We start from the raw sequence: 23,222 nt of genomic DNA on the forward strand, positions 1-23,222 counted from the left end.
AGGATTCCAGAGCAATTTCTGCTTCTCGTCCTGTGACACTGGGCTCTGCTGTCCCAAGGGAGCTGCTTCCTCCAGACAACAGTCCCTTTCAACAAGAGCAGACTGTCCCCTGAATCAGCAGGGGCGGGGTTGCTGTATGGGCTGGTGTGACTGGCCCCAATCACCACAGGGCAGCTGGATGGCAGCCCACAGTGAGGACAGGAAAACCCATCTGTAGCCCATCCTCACCAGGCACCTCTTGGTACTCGGTAATTTCAGACTCAACTGTAAGAGGAGAAAACAAGGGACATCTTCTAAAACCAAGACTATTATGATCTCAAATCTTTCTGGTGGGAAGCTTATGTCACCCAACCAGCCAAGGTGCTGGCTGAGGACCAGGAAACAAGGCCCTGGCGAAGGAAGAGGTGATAAATGTCGAGTAGGGCCTCGTGACTCCATGCAGAGCAGGGACGCCTTCCCCTTCCATCTCCCCCACTTTGTGTGACAAGCCACAGTGCATCAGCTGCACAAAGTTGTGAAGGGCTGACCCAGTCCTACAGGCGAAGGCTGTCTCCCCTGGAGAGCAGCACTATTGAGATGCAGCCCCGTGTGGGCCTTGGAGAGGCCCAAGGCCATCGTAGATAACTCACCTCAGGCAGGCGGATTAAGTTACGTCTCAGTCATGTGTGTGAAGGAGAACACGTGCTCAGCAGACGAGGAGTAGACGCGCTGCCCACGTGCCTTCAGATCAGTTCTCGCCCGTCTGTCCTGCACAAGGACCGTCCCAGGCTCCCTTGTCCGGTCTTGGCCGACAGGAGGGCGAGAGGACAAAGATGGACGTTTCTCTGGAGGCTGACACGTCTCATCATGTGGTCAGCTCCCGCAAGAGCGCCCTGTCCCTGTGTCCCTGACCGCCCCTGGGTGCCAGCAGCTTCTGGCCGGGCTCAGAACAGCGCCCCTGCCTGTAGAGTAATCAAATCCTTGTATTAAATCCCCTTTGTTTGGAAACCCAGTGTGGTTTCTGTTTCCCGGTCTGAGCTCTGGTAGAGTATCCTACGTTAGAGTAAGACATCCTAGCCCAGACTTTGGGTGGTATTTTTTCATCTTTCATTACGAAAATTTTCAAACAATAACCATATACCATTCTATGAGCCAGATTCAATATTTTACAAAGATTTTGCCATGCTTACTTAATCCATATTTGTGTGTATTTTTTCCTACCCATAGAGCCATCTCAGAGTGCATCCGGTGGTTGTAGCCCCTTGTTCTTAATAATTCGGCATACAACACCTAAGAAAGCAGCATTCTGTTACATAATGGTCAGCACAACCGGGAATTAAAATTCCCTTAAAAGCTATTATCCAGTACAGGTTCAGTTACCCCCAAAACCATCTTTATAGCCGTTGGTCCTCAATTTAGGAACTAAACTTCACACCCATCTCATTGGTTGTGTCTCCTGTTTCTTTTCATTGAGAACAGGCCCTCATCAATGCTGTCAATCTGATGAGACTAGGTGAATCACTTACAGAATATCCCATGTTTGGGGGCACCTGGGTAGTTCAGTCGGTTGAGCGTTTGACTTTGGCCAGGTCACGATCTCACAGTTTGTGACTCTGAGCCTCTCATCGGGCTCTGTGCTGTCAGCTTCAGATCCTCTGTCCCCTCCCTCTCTGTACCTCCCCCACTCATGCTGTCTCCCTCCCTCAAAAATAAATAAAACATTTAGAATATCCCCCACGTTTGTCTTTTTCCTCATGGTTTTATGTCATTTGTTCCTCCATCTATAAACCAGGAGCAGCCACAGGAGACACCGTGCAGTTCACCCATCATCACACCCAGAGGCCCAAACGCCAGGCCGCCCGCTGACCCATGGGTACTGTGATTTTAGGACCTGACCTGATTATCCTGCCGTGGGTTGCAGAACGGCGGGTCTCTAAGGGGATAGTCCCCTCCTTATTAATCAGCTGGCACCTTTCCATAAGAAGAATGTTCCCTCGCCTACGAGGATGACTGGCTGTTCTATGGAAGGCAGGGTGAACGCCTCTTTCTCTTTAAGGACCAGCTCCCACAGGGACTGAGCTGCGGTGATGGTCACTTCTGCTGGTGGCTCTAAATGAGGCCTCCCACATGGACATTTATTCTGTATCTGATAACCAACCAGATCACTATTCTTCTGGATGCGGAACTGAAGAGACACGTCCAGGCTTCAGTGACAGCAACCAGCAGAGCACAGAGCTCGGCAGAAAAGGTGGAAAGGCTGTAAGGAACTGGCCTCACAGTCGTGGTAGCTGCTGCACAGAAAGTGCAGACGCACACCGGTGCTGTAGGCCGGAAGGAACATCTATCATGGAAGTAAGCTGTGATTCCGAAAAAATGGTTTTGTGTTAAAGCCTACGCTCAGCAGAATAAATGTCATACTCAGAGGTCCTGAAATCACATGGAGATACTCAACTAGGAAACCAAGTAAGACCCAGCAATAGGCAAGTGGCTACCTGTCTTTACCAGGTGAGGAACACTTTGTGTCCCTCCGAAAACCCTGACATACAGGAATTCCCAGTCTCTGTTTTGGTTTCTTGCCACTGATAAAGCAAATTGGAGAAGACTGAAACACAACACAAGGGCCGTTCACAAATAAAATAGTGCTGGACTTTTATTCTTTTTGGTTTTTGTGTGTTTGTGTTTTTAAACCAAGTCCCCATCTGTACACTTGAAGAAAATAAACAACAGGAGGCCAGGCTCTGCTTCCTTCTTGGAGGCGGGCAGGGGCTCTGCCAATGTGCCCGGGGCAGGGCAGACGCCTGTCACTCACGAGCGCACACGTCACCTCAGGAAGGTAAGGACCTAAGACGTACTGAAATCACACAGAACATACTCCACTTGGCTTTGTAGTATTACAAACAGGTGAGAACACCTAAGGAGCCGCACTAGGGGGGCTGGCATCTCAGGCACGTGGGGAGACTGGGTGCTGCCCAGATGCCATGCCACAAGCTTTCCTTAGACAAAGGAAAAAGAACCCCAATCTTCTCCTCAAGTAGAATTGTCGTAGGTAAGAGCCGCAAGGATTTTATTCATTGTTTAATTTTCTGGTGGCAGGATTTCTTTGAAGTACAATCTAAAAAATAAAGAAAAATGACGTAGCAATTCGTTAGAACTCTTCATGTGTCTCTTAAGAATTTCATGATACTGAAACAGTACCACTGAATTAATCTCATTTATGGTAAAAATAAGAATTACAACTAAAACATACAATGGCTTAAACTACGTTAGTGAAGGGGCGCCTGGGTGGCGCAGTCGGTTAAGCGTCCGACTTCAGCCAGGTCACGATCTCGCGGTCCGTGAGTTCGAGCCCCGCGTCGGGCTCTGGGCTGATGGCTCAGAGCCTGGAGCCTGCTTCCGATTCTGTGTCTCCCTCTCTCTCTGCCCCTCCCCCGTTCATGCTCTGTCTCTCTCTGTCCCAAAAATAAATAAACGTTGAAAAAAAAAAATTAAAATTTAAACTACGTTAGTGAAGAAGCCCCCACAAATTCTATCCTGAAACATAATTATTTGTTCCCTGTGAGCATAAAATGGAGCAAAAGGCCCAGCCAGTGATCAAGCAAATGGATCCCCACGCTCACGCTGAAGACACTGCTCACACTTCTGGAGGTGCCTTCACCTAACGATCCTACTAACAATGGTTAATTATTAAGACCGAAAGTAACAACACTTGCTAACCTGAATACTACAGCCTCTGCGATGTTACTTTTCGTTCCCAGGGTTCAGTGTGTTATTTTAGAAAACAGAGAAGAACTTTTATTACCTGGAGGTGCCCCGCCCAGTCTTTGCTGGATCATCTCTAAATGATGAATATATTCTGTCAACGAATGTTCAGGGTCTTGAGAAGCAGTCAGGGATCTTTCTGATTTTGAATTTGAGGATGGAGTGGATCTTCAAACAAACACATAAAACAAGAGTGGAAGTCAGCACCCAGAGCACAGACAGGCAGCAGGGAACGGGGTGAAGCAGACAAACATCGCCTTCATATCCTTTACCACGAAAAAAAAAGTGAAGCACGTACATATGTGTGTGTGCGTTTGTTCGTTTTGGTTTTTAAAATGTAGTTATGCGTGTATGTGTGTATGTACATATGTATGCAAATTCTACACCCAACGCAGGGCACAAACTCACAACCCTGAGATCAAGAGTTGCACTCCGGCAGGCTGAGCCAGCCAGGCGCCCCAAAAGTAAGGCATTTTTTAAAAATGCTATGTAATGCTTTTAAAAACCAACTTCTATAAAATGTTGCAGGCTTAAAATGACTAAAACTTACTGTATACTATGATTTTATTCATAAAATCGTCATGTATGAATTCATTATCCCAACTGGTTTTTGCACCACTGTCCCTCAGACCCACCTCTTCTTTGTGCCCTGAGGGTGACCCAACTACCCACGGGACTTTTCCGATGGTCCCGAGCTGTCCCCTTCACTGGAGGCACAACCCGTCCCATTCTGGTCCCTACTCAGTGCATCTTCCTCCTGGTCCTCTGCTGTCACTGTCTCTCAGGGTAGGGACACTTCCTGTTCATCCTCACCCCGTCCACATTGGAGAGGCCTCGGCCACCAGACCAGCAACCTCTGCCTTCCCCACACAGAGTGGACACGTGTGCGTTCCCTGCCTTGCTCGTGGCCGGGCCAAAGCCAAAACTTTCATGATATGTCTCCCTGAGGAACTGCACACGTTGGTGGAACGTCATCAGCACAGGAGATCAAGACCCGGACGCACAGCACATGCGCCTGGGCTGCCCCGTGGCACGGCCGTGGCGCCTGTGTGTACTGCACCATCTCTCCTGTTGGGACAGCCACACCAGTGGCCGCCACACTCCTGAAGTGTGGTCTGCACTGACATGCCACCGTCAGCCAGGGGCATGGGGTGAAGGAGCGAATGCCGGTCAATGGCACTTCGGAGACAGTGCTGTACCCTAAGAGTGGAGCTTGCTCTGGAAAGCTCACTCAGAGAAACAGAAGACTGGATGTGTGTGCAAACACCCACAAAGATGCAAACTGAATTCTGCTACACATTTTAAGGGTATATTACAAACACTGGAGGTCATGTTGTTGAAAGAATTACATAAATGACTCCTGCTCTAGATTTCCTCACACGAGCATTTGGACAGGATGGTCACATGGTTCAATCTGCAGAAATGCAATGGAAGTCACATCTTCCGTAATTAGCACCTAGATGAGAAATCCCTCTGTTGGGAAAACACGCTCTGGGGACAAGGCGGGGCCACAGCCCGCCACCCCCACCAGGGCCTCAGGACGTGCCTATTCCATATAATCCTGGCTCAAACCCTTAGGCCATTATGGAAAGCTTTCCTCAATTTAATTTTTAAACAAACCTGCATTCTACCACCCAACCACAAGTGCTCCTATCTCTTAAAATGAAAAGGGCTCTTCCCCACCTAAAATAACCTATGGATGTTTAACTGTGTTGCTGTAACATCTCAACTGCCAACTGAGTGCTAAGTACAGAGATAATATCATGTGTGCAAAACCCCAATCCCAGAGAACTATGGTGAGCCCACCAAGGCCTTGCGTGGCTGTGTGCACGTCTGGGGAGGGGTCCCGCGGTTGGAGACAGCCCTGTGCACAGCGGCTGCGCTACAGCGCGGGCCCGGCTGCAGTGAAAATGCAGCCTCGAAGTACACTCACCTCTCCCTCTTGCACGGGGAAGCTTTTGGCACAGGGTCCCCAGTGTGGCTGGAGGATGCATCCCGGGTTGGTGGGGACGTGCTGGTTTTGGGTGGAGGCTGCTGCCGTGGCATCGGGAATCCTTCCCCCACAATCGTTTAACAACAAAGGGAATAGGAAAAGAGATGAATGCCTTTTAGTAGGAAGGACCCTCTACCAAAAGTTAAGCTTTTAAGATCTGCATGGCAACTTCAAACATTTTAAAAATACCCTATTTATAAAAATTATGCCTTAGAGATTTAAAAAATGTTTTTTAATATTTAACTTTGAGAGAGAAGGTGTGTGTGACCAGGGAAGGGATAGAGAGAGAGGGAGACACAGTATCTATCTAAAGCCGGCTCCAGACTCTGAGCTGTCAGCACAGAGCCGAACAAGGGGCTCAAACCCATGAACCGTGAGATCATGTCCTGAATCGAAGTTGGACGCTTAACCAACTGAGCCACCCAGGCACCCCTGAATTTTTTTTTTTTTAATTATTTTAGGCCATCTCTACACCCAATGTGGGGCTCGAACTCACAACCCTGAGATCAAGAGTTACATCCTCCACCAACTGAACCAGCCAGGCACCCCTAAAAATTGTTTTAAAAACTCTATGGGTGCTTCGGCAGCTCAGTCAGTTGAGTGTCCGACCCGATTTCAGCTGAGGTCATGATCCCACGGTCAGGGGATTGAGCCCTGCCACAAGCTCCACACTGAGCTGCTTAAAATTCTCTCTCTCCTGCTGCTCCGCCCCCCACTGGTGCTCTCTCTTTAAAATATGAATGAATGAATGAATGAATGAATGAATGAATGGAATTGTTCTTATTTAAAAAAAGAAAAAAAAGCTCTACAAGAACCCTGAGTTTTGATCACCTGTGTTTTGCCCTTGCCTGCAGGGCTGACCTGACGCCAGCACGCATACGGGCAGTGCCTCCAGGGGATCCTGGGGGCAGGAGTGAGGAGGGTGTTCCTCCCCCCCATTTTGAGGAGAGGTCTCCAAAGAGGGAGAGGCCGAACGCTGGGGACCACCAGGCGCACCTGGTGTAGGAGAAAACTCTCCTAAAGGCCTGAAGGTCGAAAAGCCATTTTTATTTCAAGAAGTAACAAACAGGTAGGAACCAAAGCTAATCAGTGACTAGGGAAGCCCAGTCCCCTGACGGTCAGCTCTGGGGGCAGAGCTCAGGGGGCACCGCCTACTGGCAGCCTCCCACCAGGCCCCCGAAGCCCCGCAGGACAAGGGGCCGCGTGCCCCATGACGGGGGCGTTCTCTGTGCTTGTGCGTGGTCAGCATGGCACCTGGGGACCAGGTGTGGCTGATCCAGCAGGCAGTGGTGCCCCAAGGACAGATGTGGCCATACCAAGCAGAACATCACTTGGTTTTGGACAGTAAGATGGACCTTCTACTAAATGAGGTATCGGTCAACATATTTAGCGTTTCTACATTTTTTCGACCATTAAGTGTGTAAGCCCGGGGTTTTTCTACGCCTCCCAACGCGAAAGCCGTTTTCCTTCTGAAGCCATCTCGCCTCGCTGCCAGCGTCCCGGGATGTACTGATTTCCTATTTGCTTTACTGCGTCTCCAACGGGCTCAGCCAGCACCTGGCTGCCAGCGGAAAGGGGTTAAGCAGGGGGCCCACCTGGGCGGGCCGCTCGGCCTTGCACAACAGCTCCTTTTCGATCTACTTCTTGCCACTTCTTAACCAAAAAACGCAGTCTACAAAGGAAAGAAAAGGACACAAAACGTTGAAAACTAGAGCAAATAGGAGCGAAAAGAACAACGAAAATCCAGACGTGATCTACGACTGGAATCAGACTCAGGTGGGCCCCCACTGTCTTTGTGGTGACCTTGACGCCTGTGCCCTCAGCACCTTCCTTGCCACAGCCCCCACACCCCACAACCGCCCTATGCCCACCAGCTCAGAACCTCACAGACCCCAGTTCAAATCAGTCTGCAACACCTGCTCCCTTCGCCACTAACGCCACCTAATGGCTCAGGACAAAAGGCGCAAAGACAGAGGCTTTTGCCCGCAGGCGCTCCTGGTCAGAAGACTGAGGAGTACCAGGTGGGTGTCGGGAGGAGCAGCACCGGGGTGGGGGGGGGGGGGCTCCCTGACCCCTCCTGGGACGGGCCCTCTGTGGCTTAGTGGACGCCCTTCAGAGTGGGCCTTCCTGCTGGCTGTTGCTCCAGGCACTGCTGCCTCTCTGACCACAGGCCCTCTTAGAAGGCATGTCTGCCTCGCATCAAACCACTGCTGCTGAAAATGCTCCTCCACCGTCAGAGGAGTGCTGGCGGCGGGGCCTTGGGACTGCTTACCAGCCCCACAGACCACCTACCAGGCTTCCTGTCCAAAAACGCAGAATGGACAGACAGACAGATGGACACACAGATGGTGGGGGGGTGGTCTCTGGTCAGAACTCAGAGGTGAGGGGACTAAGTGGCCTGAGGCTGAGTCGAGAGCATGAGAGCAAGGAACCTGATGGACCGGAATGGCCGGTGCTCAGTCTCTGCGGGGAGCAGGGCTCCCACCACCCTCTGCAGCTTGGGGGAGAGAAGCCAGGGAAGGCAGCCCACCCAGCTACTGCGTTCAGTGTGTACCCTCCCACAGATGGCTGGGGCCTGAGGACACACCTTGTGGGCATCATGGAGCAGATACAGCAGTACAATTCTTACTGGGACAAACATTTTTAGAAATTCAGCACATCTTACAATTATAATATAAAATGGATTCTCATCACTGTTAATTTTGAACAGGTCAAAACTTCCAATCACACCAGAGTCACATACCTGTCCCCCAAAAGAGACCCTGTGTAAACAAACGACTGGGACAGTGAGCGGCGTCTGAGGCTGGTGGGACCCCCACAGCCTCCCCTCCCCCAGGAGTGGTCTCATACTCACGATGGAAAATAGCACCTCGTGTGGGTCCCCTGTTCCTATGCACCTGGCCCTTTTTATGGAGCACAAATTTGACTAAAATACAGGAAACTGCAATCTGAAGCAGTGAAATGCAGTTTCGAACTTGATCAGATGTGCCTGTCATCAGAAGGGACCCTGAGAGAGACCCATCAAGGGGCAAGGCACTGTTTTGTGATAAAAAGGCATCCCTCAATCTTCTGGCGTCAGGAGGCAGCTGACAGTTTTGCACAACATGATTTCTTGAAGGCAAATGCCACGTATACTTTAAGGCCTCAAGTGTCATCATCTTAGAAAAGAATGTAATTGCACAGTAAGACAACGGAGGACTAAGCCCAATGTGCCTCCTGCTTGCGAAGATTACCTTAATATTGCGATCACAACCCTGACGGCAGTTCGGAACTTTGTAAAAGGGCGAGATGTGCTAATTTTCTTATCAGCTTTGGAAGGAAATACTCCCAAATGAGCGATCATGGAGAGTGTTTCTTGTTCAGAGTCCTGGAATCCACCGATCAATAGTAAAAGATACTTCTTTTGATAAATCAGAGCCTTTCTGAAGCTTTCTGCTCTCAAATAATGCAGATATAGTTTTTCCATCTGAAAGAAGAAAAAAGCAAAACAATCATGGAACAAAGACATCTTGCTGACAGAAGTTGTACAGTACGTTTGTACCATTGTGCTTTAAAAAGAACCAGACAGAGGCCCCTGGCTGGCTCAGTCGGTGGAGCGTGTGACTCTTGATCTCAGGGTTGTGAGTTCAAGCCCCACGTTGGGCATAGAGACAACTTCAATATATAAATAAATCTTCAAAAAAAGAAAAAGAAAAAGAACCAGACTGTTTTCCTTCTCAGCAAATTGTCACATCAGCCCTGTGTGACCTCCGTCCCCAGGGACGGCTTTGCTGTGCAGAGTTTGATCTCCTGTATCAGACAAAAGGGAGACCACAGACTTCCTTTTCCAAGCCTCAGGGGAGCCCCCCAAAGACCCCAGGAATCTGACCACAAGGTAAGGTGCGCCCCTGTGGCGGGGCGGGGTCTCATCCTGGGCCCCCTGGACATCTCAGGGGCTGTGGGAAATCCCTCAAGTCACATAGAGAGGTATGTCCTTATACCCTAATGCTGTGACACAATTTTTCACTCGAGAGGGCTCAGAGCACAAACCTCAGGGCCAACATGATGAGCAGGGCCCTTTCAGGGTGTGGAGACTGTGGTCTAACGGGACTCCAAGCACAGACACGAGGTTTGTGCGGAATGGGGCCAGCTTTCAGATGGAGGTGTTCTCACTTGAACTCCCCTCATGTGCGACAGCTCGACAGCTAGAACCAGCATGTCTCCCAGATGGAAACAGGCACAGGGCGGGTACGTGTTTTGGCAGCTGTGCTCAGGCCCAGGGGAACCCCATGTCACAAGAATGCTTTTGCTGCTACAATGAACAGGCCAGGGTTTTTAAAGCACCGGGATTTTAGGTGTGGAGGGAGAATGACCAGGCACAGCAGAGAGTTTTTAGGGGAAGCGACTCTGCAAGACACGTAAGGGCGGCCACCTGTCCCTACACGACTGTCGGACCCACAGAGTGTGCACCACCTAGAGCAAGCCCCGCCATGCACCGTGCTTCTGGGTGACCGGGACCCGTCCATGCAGGCTCGCTCAGGTGTGGGATGTCTCCGCACCTTCCCCTCAATTCTGCTGTGAGCCTTACACTGCTCTAGAAATAGACAGTCTTTATAAAAACAGACAAAGGGCACCAAGCAGGTGACACCGTGCACACCCAACACAGCCCTCAGACCCGCCCTTACCTTCATGCTGCAGGGGTTTGCATCCTCGCTTGCGGGCAACCCTGCCTCCGGCTGTCGCGGTGAGCTCTGTGACACCGCCCTGTCTTGCCTCCATGAAGACCTGTCCGGCCTCTGTAACGAACCACACACGGCATTGTCCACACGGCTGAGCCAACAGAGGAGTACCCTGAGAAACATGGCCGAGGGCAGAGTCGGCAGGAGATGACCCCTCGGAACCCCAGCCCCAGGGGCAGGGTCATGTTCAAACAGCTTGTTTCTTGCTCCCCCAGGGGTCTTTCCAGGGGGAGGCCCACCCCGGGTGCAAGGGGGCTGGGCGCACATCTCCCGAATGCCATGATGTGGGCCATGCCTGGGCCACCTTCAGCCTCTTTTCGCTGGTGCCTAAGCTGTCACGTGGTATTATCAATCAGATAATACTCACGGGTAGTTGCTACATAGCATTTATTGAAGTATGACTGCACAAAATGTACATTTTTATTAAAAACAAAATCTAAATAATTATGAAAAGAACCCTGAATTCAAAGTGCTAAGCCTGTTAAACACCCTCATACTCTCTGGTCCTAGAAATGCTAACTCCTGGCAGGTGTGAATCCCTGGTTCTACTCCAGCACCAACAAATCACACTCTTGGAAACCTCAGCAAGGGCCCCACATGGGTGCCACGGACACTGAGGACGTCATGACCAGGCAGCATGTCCAAATGCACACAGCATGGCCTGGACACCACGATGTGTGTGGAAGACGCCCAGAGCTCCAGTAGGGACGCGTTAACAGAGGAGGAGGATCCCACAGTGAGGACAACAAAGGGACCGCCCACATCGGACAACCAGGACCTGTTACTGAGGCCAGAGGGAGCTCCAAGTACTTGGGCCATGTGCACTGTGACCTCCGCCCCTCAGTCTGGAACAGGAATCAAAGGCAGCCTGGTGGCACCAGCCCCCAGCACCAGGACTTGGCTGAAAGGAGGAGCCTAGCACCAGGGTGACCCCGTGGAAGGGCCCTCGCCGGACCCATGATGAGGAAGAAGGAAAAGGACAGATGTTTGTTTTCCTGGTTCTAAAACACAGCCTGGGCTTTTCTGGAAAGAAACACTCTAGAAATGGAAATTGTCTTGGACATGAAGGGCAAAATGCCCCACCAGTTCACTCGCAGACTGTGACTTACTCCTTGAAAACATTTATTTCCTATAACGAAAGCAAAAATTATGTAGGACTACACCAAACTAAAAAAGCAAAGGAAACCATCAACCAACAATACATCCAATAAGAAGTGAACATCCAAAATATATTTTAAAAATTCATACAACTCAGTATGACAAACAATCCAATGAGCAGAGGATCTGAACAGTTTTCCCAGGAGACATCCAAGTGGCCAATAGACACCTGAAAAGATGCTCCACATCACTCCTCATCAGGGAAATACAAGTCAAAACCACAATGAGATACCACCTCACGCCTGTCAGAATGGCTATGACCAAAACGACAAGAAACAACAGATGTTGGCGAGGACGCCGAGAAAGGGGAACCCTCTTGCACTGCTGGTGGGAATGCAAACTGGTGCAGCTGCTCTGGAAAACACTCTGGAGGTTCCTCAGAAAGTTAAAAACAGAACTACCATACAATCCTGTAACTCCACTTCGGAGTATTTACTCAAAGAAAATGAAAAGATAATGTGAAAAAAGACCTGCACCCTATGTTAACGGCAGCATTATCTACAAGAGCCAAGATAGAGAAGCCACCCAAGTGTCCATGACAACATGCATGGACCTCGAAGGTATTATGCCAAGTGAAATAAGTCAGACAGAAAAAGACCAATACCATTTGATTTCACTTACATGTGGAATCTAAAAACATGCCCAATGAACAAACAAAACAGATTAGAAACAGGCTCACAGACACAGAGAACAAACTGGTTGGTGGCCAGAGAGAGGAGGGTCGGGGAACGGACAAAATGGATGGAGGGGACTAAGAGGTGCAAATGTCCAGTCGTAAAGAAGATGCAGCAGAGAGAACACAGTAACTGTGTGGTGACGGCTAGTAACCAGACCCAGGGAGGTCCCCGTTTTGTGATGTGTGTTAAGTGTCGAACCACTATGTTACACACCTGAAGCTAATACAGTATCGTATGTCAATTTTTCTTCAATAGAAATAACTTCCTGATTTCCTTGTGAACTTTCACATAAAGGACAAAAGTGCTCTAATGGTGACTGGGCTTTAGTCCCACAGGGCCAACAGGATGCCTTCAACAAGGGACCTCCAAACACCTGTGAGCAAGTTCCAGAGAAGCAGACAGGGCTGTGAACTGGTGCTGATGACAGCTTTCATCCAGAGTAAAACACGGAGCTTTCGGGGTGCCTGGGTAGCTCAGTCAGTTAAGTGTCTGACTTCAGCCCAGGTCATGATCTCGCGGTTTGTGGGTTCGAGGTCCACATCAGGCTCTGAGCTGACAGTGTGGAGCCTACTTGGGATTCTCCCTCTCCCTCTGCCCCTCCCCTGCTCATGCTCTCTCTGTCTCTGTCTCTCAAAATACACAAATGAACTTAAAAAAAAAAAAAGATTAAAACATGCAGCTTTTATAACTTCTCACATCAAAGAACGGAAGTCCTGAGTCTCCTTAGTGCTTGGACCCTACTTCCCCAGTACAGAGGTCCCTTTACTTTATCTCCCACCAGAGCTTCAAACACGCAAAGCAAAACTGGATGGAGCTTGAAGACAGACAAATTCACCATTCTGTTCAGTGATGTCAGTATCTCCCATGTGGTGACTGCAAACAAGGAGGAGACAGCTCAAAAGGCCACAGGACACCAACCAGCTGGACAAACTGACTTTCACGGGACCCTCTCCCTCCATCCAGCACCAGAAACATCAAGTCCATCACTAACTACCACCCGTTTTTCAGCGGGGGTGGTTGAAAAACAACCCGCTGAAAAACAACCCACACTAGGCCCAGGTGGTTTCCTGGCTAACTTTTAACAAATATTTAAGGAAGAAATAAATATCAGCTCTATGTAATTTCTTCCAGAAAGTAAAAAGAGGAAACATGTTTCATCTTATTTTATGAGGCCAAAACCAGACAATGACAATATAAAAATAAAAAACAAAAAACCAACTCCAGATTAAAATCCCTCGTGAACTCAGACACAAAAATGCTCAACAAAATATTAGCAAATCAAACCCAACAATATATAAAAATAATAAGACATCATGACCGAGTGGGGCTTTTCCTGGCACCACAAGATAGTCAACATCCAAAAATCAACGTAACGCACCATGTTAACCGACCGAACAAGACAAAACATGTCACCATATCAACAGGTGAAGAAAAAGCATAACAAATTAAACATCTGTTCAGGATACAGTCTTTGCACACTAAGGCTGGGGCCTTCACGTGAGTACCTGTTCACCACCCTTCACAGTGACAGAGCAAAGGCCACCCCCAAGATGGGGGACCACGCCTGCACAAACACGTCCAAGTCTGGAAGTCCAGCCTGTACACCAGGCAAGAAAAGAAAATCAAAGGTATTTGCATTGGAAAGAAAAAAATAAAACTTTCTATTCGCAGATGGTGTAATTGTCCATGTAGAAAATCCTACAGAAACACTTCGAGGGTTAAAAAGTGAGGTTAGCAAGGTCACAGGACATCTAAGGTCAAGGCAAACCTATGAATGTTGATGTGTTTCCATACACTAGCCATGAATAATTGGAAAGCAAAACATTTGAAAAGTACCATTTACAACAGGCCCCTGAAAAATGAAATATTTAGGTAAAAATCTAACAAAATGTTTTTAGAATATGAATGCTGATGACTACAACATGTTTAAGAAAGAAATTTTATGGGACGCCTGCGTGGCTCAGTCAGTTGAATGTCTGACTTTGGTTCAGGTCATGATCCCATAATTTGTGGGTTTGAGCCCCGTGTTGGGCTCTGTGCTGACAGCTCAGAGCCTGGAGCCTGCTTCGGATTCTGTGTGTCTCTCTCTCTGCCCCTCCCCTGCTTATGCTCTCTCTCTCTCAAAAATAAACAAACATAGAAAAAAAAAAAAAAAAAAAAAAAAAAGGAAGAAATTTTAAGAGATTTAAATACATGAAGGGACATCCCAAGTTCACAGATGGGAAGATTCAATACCGCTAAATTCAATAACAGTTATACAGTCAAGATGTCAATGCTTGCCTAAACCTCTATAATAGCGTTACTGAAATATAAATCACATACCATAAAACTTATCCTCTGAAAACAGTTGTTCAACAGGTTTTTAGTATGTTCATAGAATGCAATGATCACCAATGTGTAATTGGAGGAGGTTTTGTCACCCACACCTATCAGGCAGCTGGTGAGGGCCAGGAGAGCAGAACAGAGAATACACACACACACACACACACACACACACACACACACACACACAACTGTGGAGCAACTTCTGACTTTGGCAAAGACAAACTGATAACAAAAGACAATCTTCAACGTATGCCAGCATAACTGGATATCAACCTGCATACAAATAACCCTTGACCTAACCCTCAGACCAAAAAAAAAAAAAAAAAAAAAAAATCAAAGCAAAATGGATCCTAGACTTAAATGTAAGAAGTAAAACTATAAAACTCTTGGCACAATCCATAAAAAAACAAATTGACTTTATTAAAATTAAAACTGTTGTTTTGCAAAGAGTACTATCTATGCAGAAGAGACAACACAGACTGGGAGAAGAGATTTGCAAAACATATCACAATATATGAACTGGAAACACAACAAAATAAGAAAACAATGCCATTTAAAAGTGGGCGAAGACTATTTGTAACTACATGGATGGAACTATAGGGTATTATGCTAAGCAAAATAAATCAGAGAAAGATATCGTGTGATTTCACTCATATGTGGAATTTAAGAAAAATAGATGAACATATAGGAAGGGAAGCAAAGATAGGATAAAAACAGAGAGGAAGACAAACCCTAAGAGACTCTTAAATACAGAGAACAAACTAAGGGCTGATGGAGTGGAGGTGGGTGGGGGATGTGGTAGATGGGTGATGGGCACCGAGGAGGACACCTGTTGTGATGAGTACTGGGTGTTATGTATAAGTAATGAACTACTACATTCTATTCCTGAAATCATTATTATACTATATGTTAACTTGGATTTCAATGCAAATAGATAAAGGGGGAAAAAAAACACAAGTGGGCAAAGACTTGGAAGGACTCTTCACGAAAGAAGAAACACAGATGTCGCCGCGCACTGCGGGACGCTACAAGAAAAGGCACCGCCCGCCCCAAGCGTGAAGATGCTGAGGGACCCGACTCCCACGTTCCGTTCAAGGGCAAGTGAAATGGTGCAGCTATTGGGCACTCGGCAGGGTTCGGCAGAAATGTGACGGGACACGGCGTCCCCTCGTGGGTATTTACACCGGAGAAACGAACCCTGCTCACAGCAGCTTCCAGGAGCACTGACCACAATCGTTGAGCACTGGAAACAACCCCAATATTCTCCAGCAGCCAGACGGCTGAACTGAGGCGCATCTGTGCACGGACGCTGCTCAGCAGCACGAGAGAGGAGCTGTTGATGCGCCAACGCCCAGCATGATCTCGTGGGCGCTAGGAGAGAAGTGAGGAGCCCTCCGAAACGTTACACACCGTGTGGGCCCGCTTCTGTGGCACTGGGAGAAGGCAAACCGCAGAGAGCCAGGCCGTGCCTGCCGGCAGCCGGGAACAGGATGTGCTGCTGGGCCACGTGCTCCGCTAACAGTGTGGTCACACGGGGCACGAGAATCCACATGTGTGTGAAAACTCAAATGGCATCCTACCAGGGGCAGATTTTACTGCGTACAAGTCCAAAAAACAAAAATTTTTTCATCATAAAAGTAAAATCAGGGACATGACAATCTAAATATAAAAGAAAAAAAAATCAGGCATTCTAAGAAGAAAGTCTACCAAACTATACAATCAGGAAAATTGAGGTCGTTTACATTACGTAAAAGTCAAACGAACAGATTTCTTTTCATGAACATGTATCAAACATCATCTCCCGGCAAGGGTCCCGTGTCTGTGTACAAAGCGGAAAACCTGCTGAAATGTTATATAAGGCATCTGGCATCTTGGGGAGGTCAGAGCCTATGACAGCTAACTGGAAAGAACCAGCACTCAAGCCCACGGCCCAGAGGAAGCCCGGTTCACGCCATCTCCGAGCAGAAGCACCAGTACGTACGCTCCGGACACGGCCCTTCAGCAGGTGCTGCTTCAGAGACGTCTCCAGCTGGGACACCGCCAGGCGCAGCTCAGCCTTCTCCTGGGTCACTGTGCACAGAGCTTTCATGAGGGAGTCATTGTCTTTCAGCAGGACATCCACCAGCTGGACCTGCAGCTCTGCTGGCATTTTTTTCTTGAAAAGAGAAAAAAATTAATGGATATACGTTTTTTGTTAAAAGGTACACCCTTTAGGGGTCCCTGGGGGCGCAGTTGGTTGAGCGGCTGATTTGATTTCAGCTCTGGTCATGATCCCAAGGTTGTGAGATCGAGCCCCGAGTTGGGCTCTGCGCCGGAGGTGGAGCCTGCTTGAGAATCTCTCTCTGCCCCTCACCTGTTCGCGCACGCTCTTAGTCTAAAAAAAAAAAAAAAAAAAAGAAAAGGTACACACTGTGTATTTTTACTGTTGGTTATTTTCAGGAATTATAGTTTTACCCATATTTGGGGTTCAGTGACAGCTTGTGGGGCTAAGAAGAGCTGTCCATCTATGGGAGGGAAAACAGTAAGTGATCAAAGCACATTTCTCTTTGATCCTGTAAGAAACTGACTTCGCACAGCCCTGGGCTGCATTGACAGGGCCAGCCTGCTACAGAGCACCGGCCTGCTCACAGCTCTGTGAGCAAGGGGAGCACACAGAGGGCCCAGAGAGCACCGTGGGTTCTTCCCCGAGGGTCCAACGAGTAAGTCCCTTAACACAGGGTCGTTACTTCCATAATCAGAGCCACACTCAGCCTACAGCAGGCACAGGACACTGACAGAGGCACTGGTAAATAGGGCAGGATGCACCACACTGACCCCTCATGCTCAGCAGGTACAAGGTCCCCTGCTGCCTACATGCATGCTGCCTTCACAATAAACAGGATGTTTTCACGATTACCAAGGAACATCTACCAGGAATTTGTGTCAGACACCACGACTTTTTTTTTATTTTAACGTTTATTTTTGAGAGCTGGGGGGAGAGGGGGGCAGAGAGAGAGGGAGACACAGAATCTGAAGCAGGCTCCAGGCTCCGAGCTGTCAGCACAGAGCCCGAATGGGGCTCGAACTCATGAACCATGAGACAGATCATGACCTGAGCCAAAGTCGGATGCTTAACCAACTGAGCCACCCAGCTGCCCAGCAACCACAACTTCTGATCACCTTCCTACAAGGCAACACCTTCCCATGCAGCTGACAGGCGCAGCTGAGAGCTCAGGGTCTCAACCCAGGTGTACATGGAGCAGGCTGGGCCTGGGGCAGAGCAGGCTGGGCCTGGGGCAGAGCAGCCCGTGCCCCTCTGGGGGGAGTGCCTGAGCATCGGCAAGGCCAGGCGGCTTTCTGGGGGCAACACGTGGCAATGCCCAAGAAGACACCCACTTCTCTGTGGCAGTGGAGGAGGGATACAAGGAACCGCAAAGGCAGCCCCACCTCTCACCTGGGAGGAATTGGGCGCGCTCAGCTCAGACTTGAGTTCCTCTAACATGTGCAGTAAGGATGTCACTGCTTTCTCATTTGATGATGTCCAGTCACCAATTGTCCTGTGAAAATAAACAGACACTTAGAGGGTTCACCCAGATCCCAACTGATAATCACCCAAAGCCACTGGGAACGCGTGGAGAGATGACAAATGGGTCCAATGCAGCCCCAGGAGGACTTGCTTATGACTGCTTCGTCAAGCCATGCCCTGTCCACAAAGTTAGGGACTCGGGGCCTCTCTAATGACAGTGGTGGCCCTGAGGTGGTGCAGCCCTGTGCACAGTCTGAGAAGCCCAGGAAAGTCTGCTCAGAGATCATACTGCTGTATAAACGAATCCAATTACAGACGGGAGAACCGTATTTGCTGAGTTTCTGTGCCTACAGGAAAAGGCAAATATTAATTTAATTAATTATAGTGTCAACACTCCTGTCAGTCCCTCAACCGTGCAGACACAGCCTGGTCACGTGAGTGGTGATCCTGAGGACGTGGGCAAGGCAGACACAGCACGGATGCTTGGCCCCACCCAACCGCGGTGGGAGTGGGCAGGAGGGGCCTGGCGTCAGGTCCAGACCCTCTGGGTGGTGAGCAACTGTAAAAGGGCATGAGGAGAACAGATCTGAAAGAAACTTGGATTTTTCTCTCATATCCAAATAGAGAAAACACATGCTGTCAACACCTTTCAGGAGAGTGCTGCCCACAAATGTGTCAACACGTGGCGAGAGAAACAAGCGTCTGTTGCTTAAAAATGGGCACCTGACACCAAACACCGGCGCCAGCCTTGTGCACGCTCCTCACGGAAGAGGCGGGGCTCGCGGGGGCGTGGCCGGAGCCCTGGCGCTCACCTGTCCACCGTCCGGCTGACGAAGCTGGTCAGGAGCCCGGCGGCCCAGAGCAGCTGCTGCCGGACCTTCTCCAGGCTGAGCCGCTGCTCCTGCAGCCGCGCCGACTCCGGGCACTGGCGCTGGCGGGCCTCCTCCTTCGCCTCCAGGTCCTGAACCGTCCGCTGGAGCTGCCGGATCTTGTGCTCGTCACGCTGGCGCCGCAGTTCCAATTCTCGCTATTGTCAACGGCAAAACAACAGACGGGCCCTTCGTGCGCACGTTCCAGAAGCAGAAGGCAGAAGCCCCGCCCTCAGCAGGGGGCGGCCCCTGGCCGGCACCCTCCACACGGGGCGTGGAGTCAGGGCAGCCCCCCTGCCTCAGACGGACGGGGTCTCGGTGGTGAAGGCTCGACCTGCATTTCTGAGAACTGTCAGGCCCTCACCAGTGTGAGGAGGGGACGCCACATGCCGAAACAAGGAGGAGTCTTCACGGGCCCCAGTTCTGGCACCCGACCTTGACGTGCGCGCGCACACACGCCAACACACGGACACGGGCAGGGTCAAGCACCTGCACTAAGTGCAAACCGCCTCACTTACAAAATGCCCTTCAGCACGGAGTGTGCCGGGTGCCTGGGAGAAAGCGAACAGTCCCCAGCTTCCTGCCCGACACGGGGATCTGGGCCCCCTCCAGGGAGACAGAGGGAGTCACCTGGTGGAAACCCCTCTGGGCAGCCCTAAGCCTGACAGGGGCGGCCCGGTGGAGCTTCCGTGGGTGAGGAGGCCCCAGGAGAGGCGGGAGGCGGCACCGTGTCTGGAGACAAGCAGACAGATACCCGCGGAATTGGGAGGGAACCTCGGGTGCCCAGAACCCGGCCCGGGCCTCCCTCGACACGCCCCGTGCATCGCGGACCACAGGCTCTTCCTGGCATCGCTCGATTAACGCTCCAGCCTCGTGAGGACACAGGGATCATTACTTTTCTATTTTCCAAGTTAGGAAAGCAACATACCAAGAAACCTACAGGTTTATTTTTATAAGTAAAATAAAAAATAAATAAAATAAAAAATTAAACTTACTTTTTAAAAAAATTTTAACCATCAACAGTGAAAATAACACCAAAGGGGCTACATCAATCACTTCAAATTCTTTCCAAGATGCATCATGAAGAATAATTACTTATTTAACTTAGGAAACATTTTCTTTGCATTTTTTAAGCAATCACATTACCACTCGTTTAAAAAAAAAAATCAAAATTCAATAATAGGGTTTGGCTGAAAACTTTAGAGACAGTTTGGGCAAGTCCATAAGAGGCACACGAAGGCTACAGGCCACTGTTCCCATGGAGAAAGAGTAAACACACACAAACACACACACACACACACAATCTGGAACACGTTTGGGGATCCTGTGTGACAAAGGCCCATCTGGGGCTTGACTCTACTTGCTTCCTTCACAAAACAACATGGGGTGCTTCCCGGCCACACGGCGCCCATTCTGTCACACCTCCAAACTACTCCTGCGTTTCCAAGACTCTGGGCGGTAAATGCAGCCACTACAGCAAGGGCTGCTTACGCCACTGCGAAGGCCACGTGCAAAACATATTGCCGCTGACACACACTGCAGCGCAGACGAGCCCCAAAAACATCAGGAAAGGAGTCAGACAAGGAAAGGCCACGCGGGCGCGGGGGGGGGGGGGGGGGGGGGTGGTTCCTTCATAGGAAGGTCCAGCACAGGCCAATCTGCAAACAGACCGTAGACTCGCGGTGGCCAGGGCTGGAGGAGGAAGTGAGAGTGAGTGCTAACAACATGAGGCTCAACACGGGGTGGTGAACACAATCTACAGCTGGCTGTGGTGACGAGTCCACAGCTCTGAGTTTGTACTAAAACTGCAAAGGACGCAATTCAGGTTGGTGAACTCCACGTATCTCAGTGAAGCTGTTAAAACATACTGATCACACTCCCCACATGAACTTCCAAAACTAATTTTATACCATTTGGGGGTCTGATTTATCTTTGTAACACTTAGAAATCTAGACTTTTGATTTTAGAAACACATAGTCATTTCTCAAACATTTCACGGCAGGCTAACCACTGAAAAGACCAGGCCACTGATTTTCCTTGTGTGTTTTTAAAAAATATTTTTAGTATATGTGCTGCCAAAGTGAGCACTAAAAAAGATTTTTAAAGAGGGCAAAACATACGTGAATCCACATGAAGACACAGGATATAATTTTCTCAGAAATAAAGGCTCTGGTTGACATAAAATATACCTAAAAGTAACATTTTATCCAAAAAATAAAAGGAATACTTCTCAACCTGTGAGGCAAAAATCATCCCAATATGAAAATCAAAGACACCACAACTTTATGGGGTGCCTGGGTGGCTCAGTTGGTTAAGTGTCCACTTTTGGCTCAGGTCATGATCTATCTCATGGTTCATGAGTTCGAGTCCCATGTCAGGCTCTGTGCTGACAGCTCAGAGCCTGGAGCCTGCTTCAGATTCTGTGTCTCCCTCTCTCTCTACTCCTCCCTTGCTCATGCTCTCTCTCTCAAAAATAAACATAAAAAAAAAGACATCACAACTGTAAAAGTACAGACCAACATCTCTCATGAACATAAATGCAGAATCCTTAACAAAATACTAGCAAACCGAATCCAGCACTATATAAAAAAGAATCCTACACCAAAGTTAAGTGGGATTCATCCCATGAGCGCAAGGCTGGCTCCACCGGTGAAACCGAACGAGAAACACAACATTAAGAGAATAAAGGGCAAAAACCATAGATTTCAAGACACCAAAACCACAAATCCAGCTCACTCTCGAGACTGAAAACAAGACACAAAAAGTCTGAATAAAACAGGTACCCTGAGAATCTCCTCTGATGAAGGGCAGCTGTCACAGCTGGGGGTGGAGGATGGGTAACAGGCTGCAGCACCTCCACTCAGCAATGCAGGAGGGACGAAAGGCACCCGGACCAGAAAGGAAGAAGTAAACCTACATCTCCGTGCAGGTGACGTGATCTCATATGTGGAAAAGCCCAAAGAACGCATCAAATGACTGGAAACAACAAACAAGCGCAAGGGCACAAGATGCAAGATCGACAGAAGGCCCAACGGCATTGCTCTAGGCCAGCAGGGAACCATCTGCTCACGGAAAGAAGAAACCAGTTCCACTTACGACAACACCAACCCCTAATAAAACACTCAGAACAACAGAACCACAGCGTTAACGCTCGTCATCTGAAAACAGCAAAACGCGGCAGAAAGAAATCAAAGACCTGAACGCGCGGACAGACTTCCAACCTCACAACTCGTGGAGGTAACATCGCTGAGGTGGCCTCACCCCCCAAAGTGACCTGCAGAGTCAAGGCTGGGCCCCAGAACCCTACGGTCCCCGAACACCCAAGCCCTGACAACGAGCGAGGTTGGAGACTCATGCTTCTCGACACGGAAACCTACAAAGCTGCGATAACCAGGGGGCAGCAGGGGACAGACGCACGGACCAGCGGGACGAAGGAGTGGCCCAGGGTCAGGCCCCCATGTGGCGCTCTCGGCCCCCTGGCTGGCTGCTGGGTGCTGACGCGGTCGGCGGTGCTCTCACCAGTCTCTCCTTGTCTCGAGCCTGCCTCTTCTCCGTGTCAGCCCGGCCGGGCCTCGTCTCTGCTCTCCTTCTTGCGTCCTTGTGTCCTTCCCGTGCAGCCAGCCTCGCCTGTGAGCGCTTTAATCCTGCCTGCTGCTGTGAGGAACTCTCCCCCTCTGTCGGCTCCCAAGCCTGGGCGGGCTCCACAGCGGAGGTCTGCGTGCCCCTTACCTCCTTCTCCCTCTCGATCTCTGCACGCTGCTTCTGCACATCGGCCACCAGCTGCCGCTGCACCTGCTCCAGCCTCGCCTGCAGCTCCGCTGCGCGGGACTTCTCTTCCTTCAGCTTCCTCAGCAGAGCGCGATGCGCCGGGGCCTCCTGTGCTCGGCTGCTCAGCTGCTCCGTCAGGAGGCGCTCGTGGCGCAGGGCCGTGGCCAGCTCCAGCGACCGGTCCTTCTCGGCCTCCAGGCTGCGCCGCAGCTCGGACAGCTGGCTCCGCTCCTGCGCCAGCAGCGCCTCACAGCGCGAGGCCTCGATCCGCAGCTCCTTCTGAAGGTTGTCCTTTGCCGTCTGCTCGTGCTTCAGTGCAACGCACAGTCTATTACTCTGAGCGTGCTGCTTCTCCAAAGAGAGTCTTAGCTCCTGTATCAGGGAAGAGATGGGAAAAAGCAAATCAAGAGAAGTGTCAAAACCATCTTCCTGCCCCAATTTCTGTTCATATTCTTCAACCTAGCAATTACA

At 49.8% G+C, this 23,222-nt stretch overlaps 1 protein-coding gene across 8 annotated transcripts in view; it reads right to left on the minus strand.

Annotated features, from left to right (window-relative positions):
• Window positions 1-2,735: 2,735 nt before the first annotated feature.
• Window positions 2,736-23,222, minus strand: part of PCNT (pericentrin) — a 133,157-nt gene continuing 112,670 nt past the window's right edge. For 5 of the 8 annotated variants that reach the window (XM_027041348.2, XM_027041350.2, XM_027041346.2 and 2 more), the window contains 10 exons: window positions 22,503-23,123; window positions 18,927-19,141; window positions 18,043-18,145; window positions 16,591-16,764; window positions 10,396-10,506; window positions 8,965-9,197; window positions 7,327-7,403; window positions 5,672-5,792; window positions 3,779-3,906; window positions 2,736-3,091 (listed from right to left, as the gene is read on the minus strand). In XM_027041348.2, coding sequence (XP_026897149.2) covers window positions 3,048-3,091; window positions 3,779-3,906; window positions 5,672-5,792; window positions 7,327-7,403; window positions 8,965-9,197; window positions 10,396-10,506; window positions 16,591-16,764; window positions 18,043-18,145; window positions 18,927-19,141; window positions 22,503-23,123 — 1,827 coding nt within the window. In that variant the 3' untranslated portion in view covers window positions 2,736-3,047. Of the gene's footprint in view, window positions 3,092-3,778; window positions 3,907-5,671; window positions 5,793-7,326; window positions 7,404-8,964; window positions 9,198-10,395; window positions 10,562-16,590; window positions 16,765-18,042; window positions 18,146-18,926; window positions 19,142-22,502; window positions 23,124-23,222 lie in introns of those variants that run through there. The other 3 variants (XM_027041351.2, XM_027041355.2, XM_053220403.1) reach the window with 2 other exon arrangements.

This window comes from Acinonyx jubatus, chromosome C2, assembly GCF_027475565.1.
Source record: "Acinonyx jubatus isolate Ajub_Pintada_27869175 chromosome C2, VMU_Ajub_asm_v1.0, whole genome shotgun sequence".
In the NCBI taxonomy this organism is placed as follows: domain Eukaryota; kingdom Metazoa; phylum Chordata; class Mammalia; order Carnivora; family Felidae; genus Acinonyx; species Acinonyx jubatus.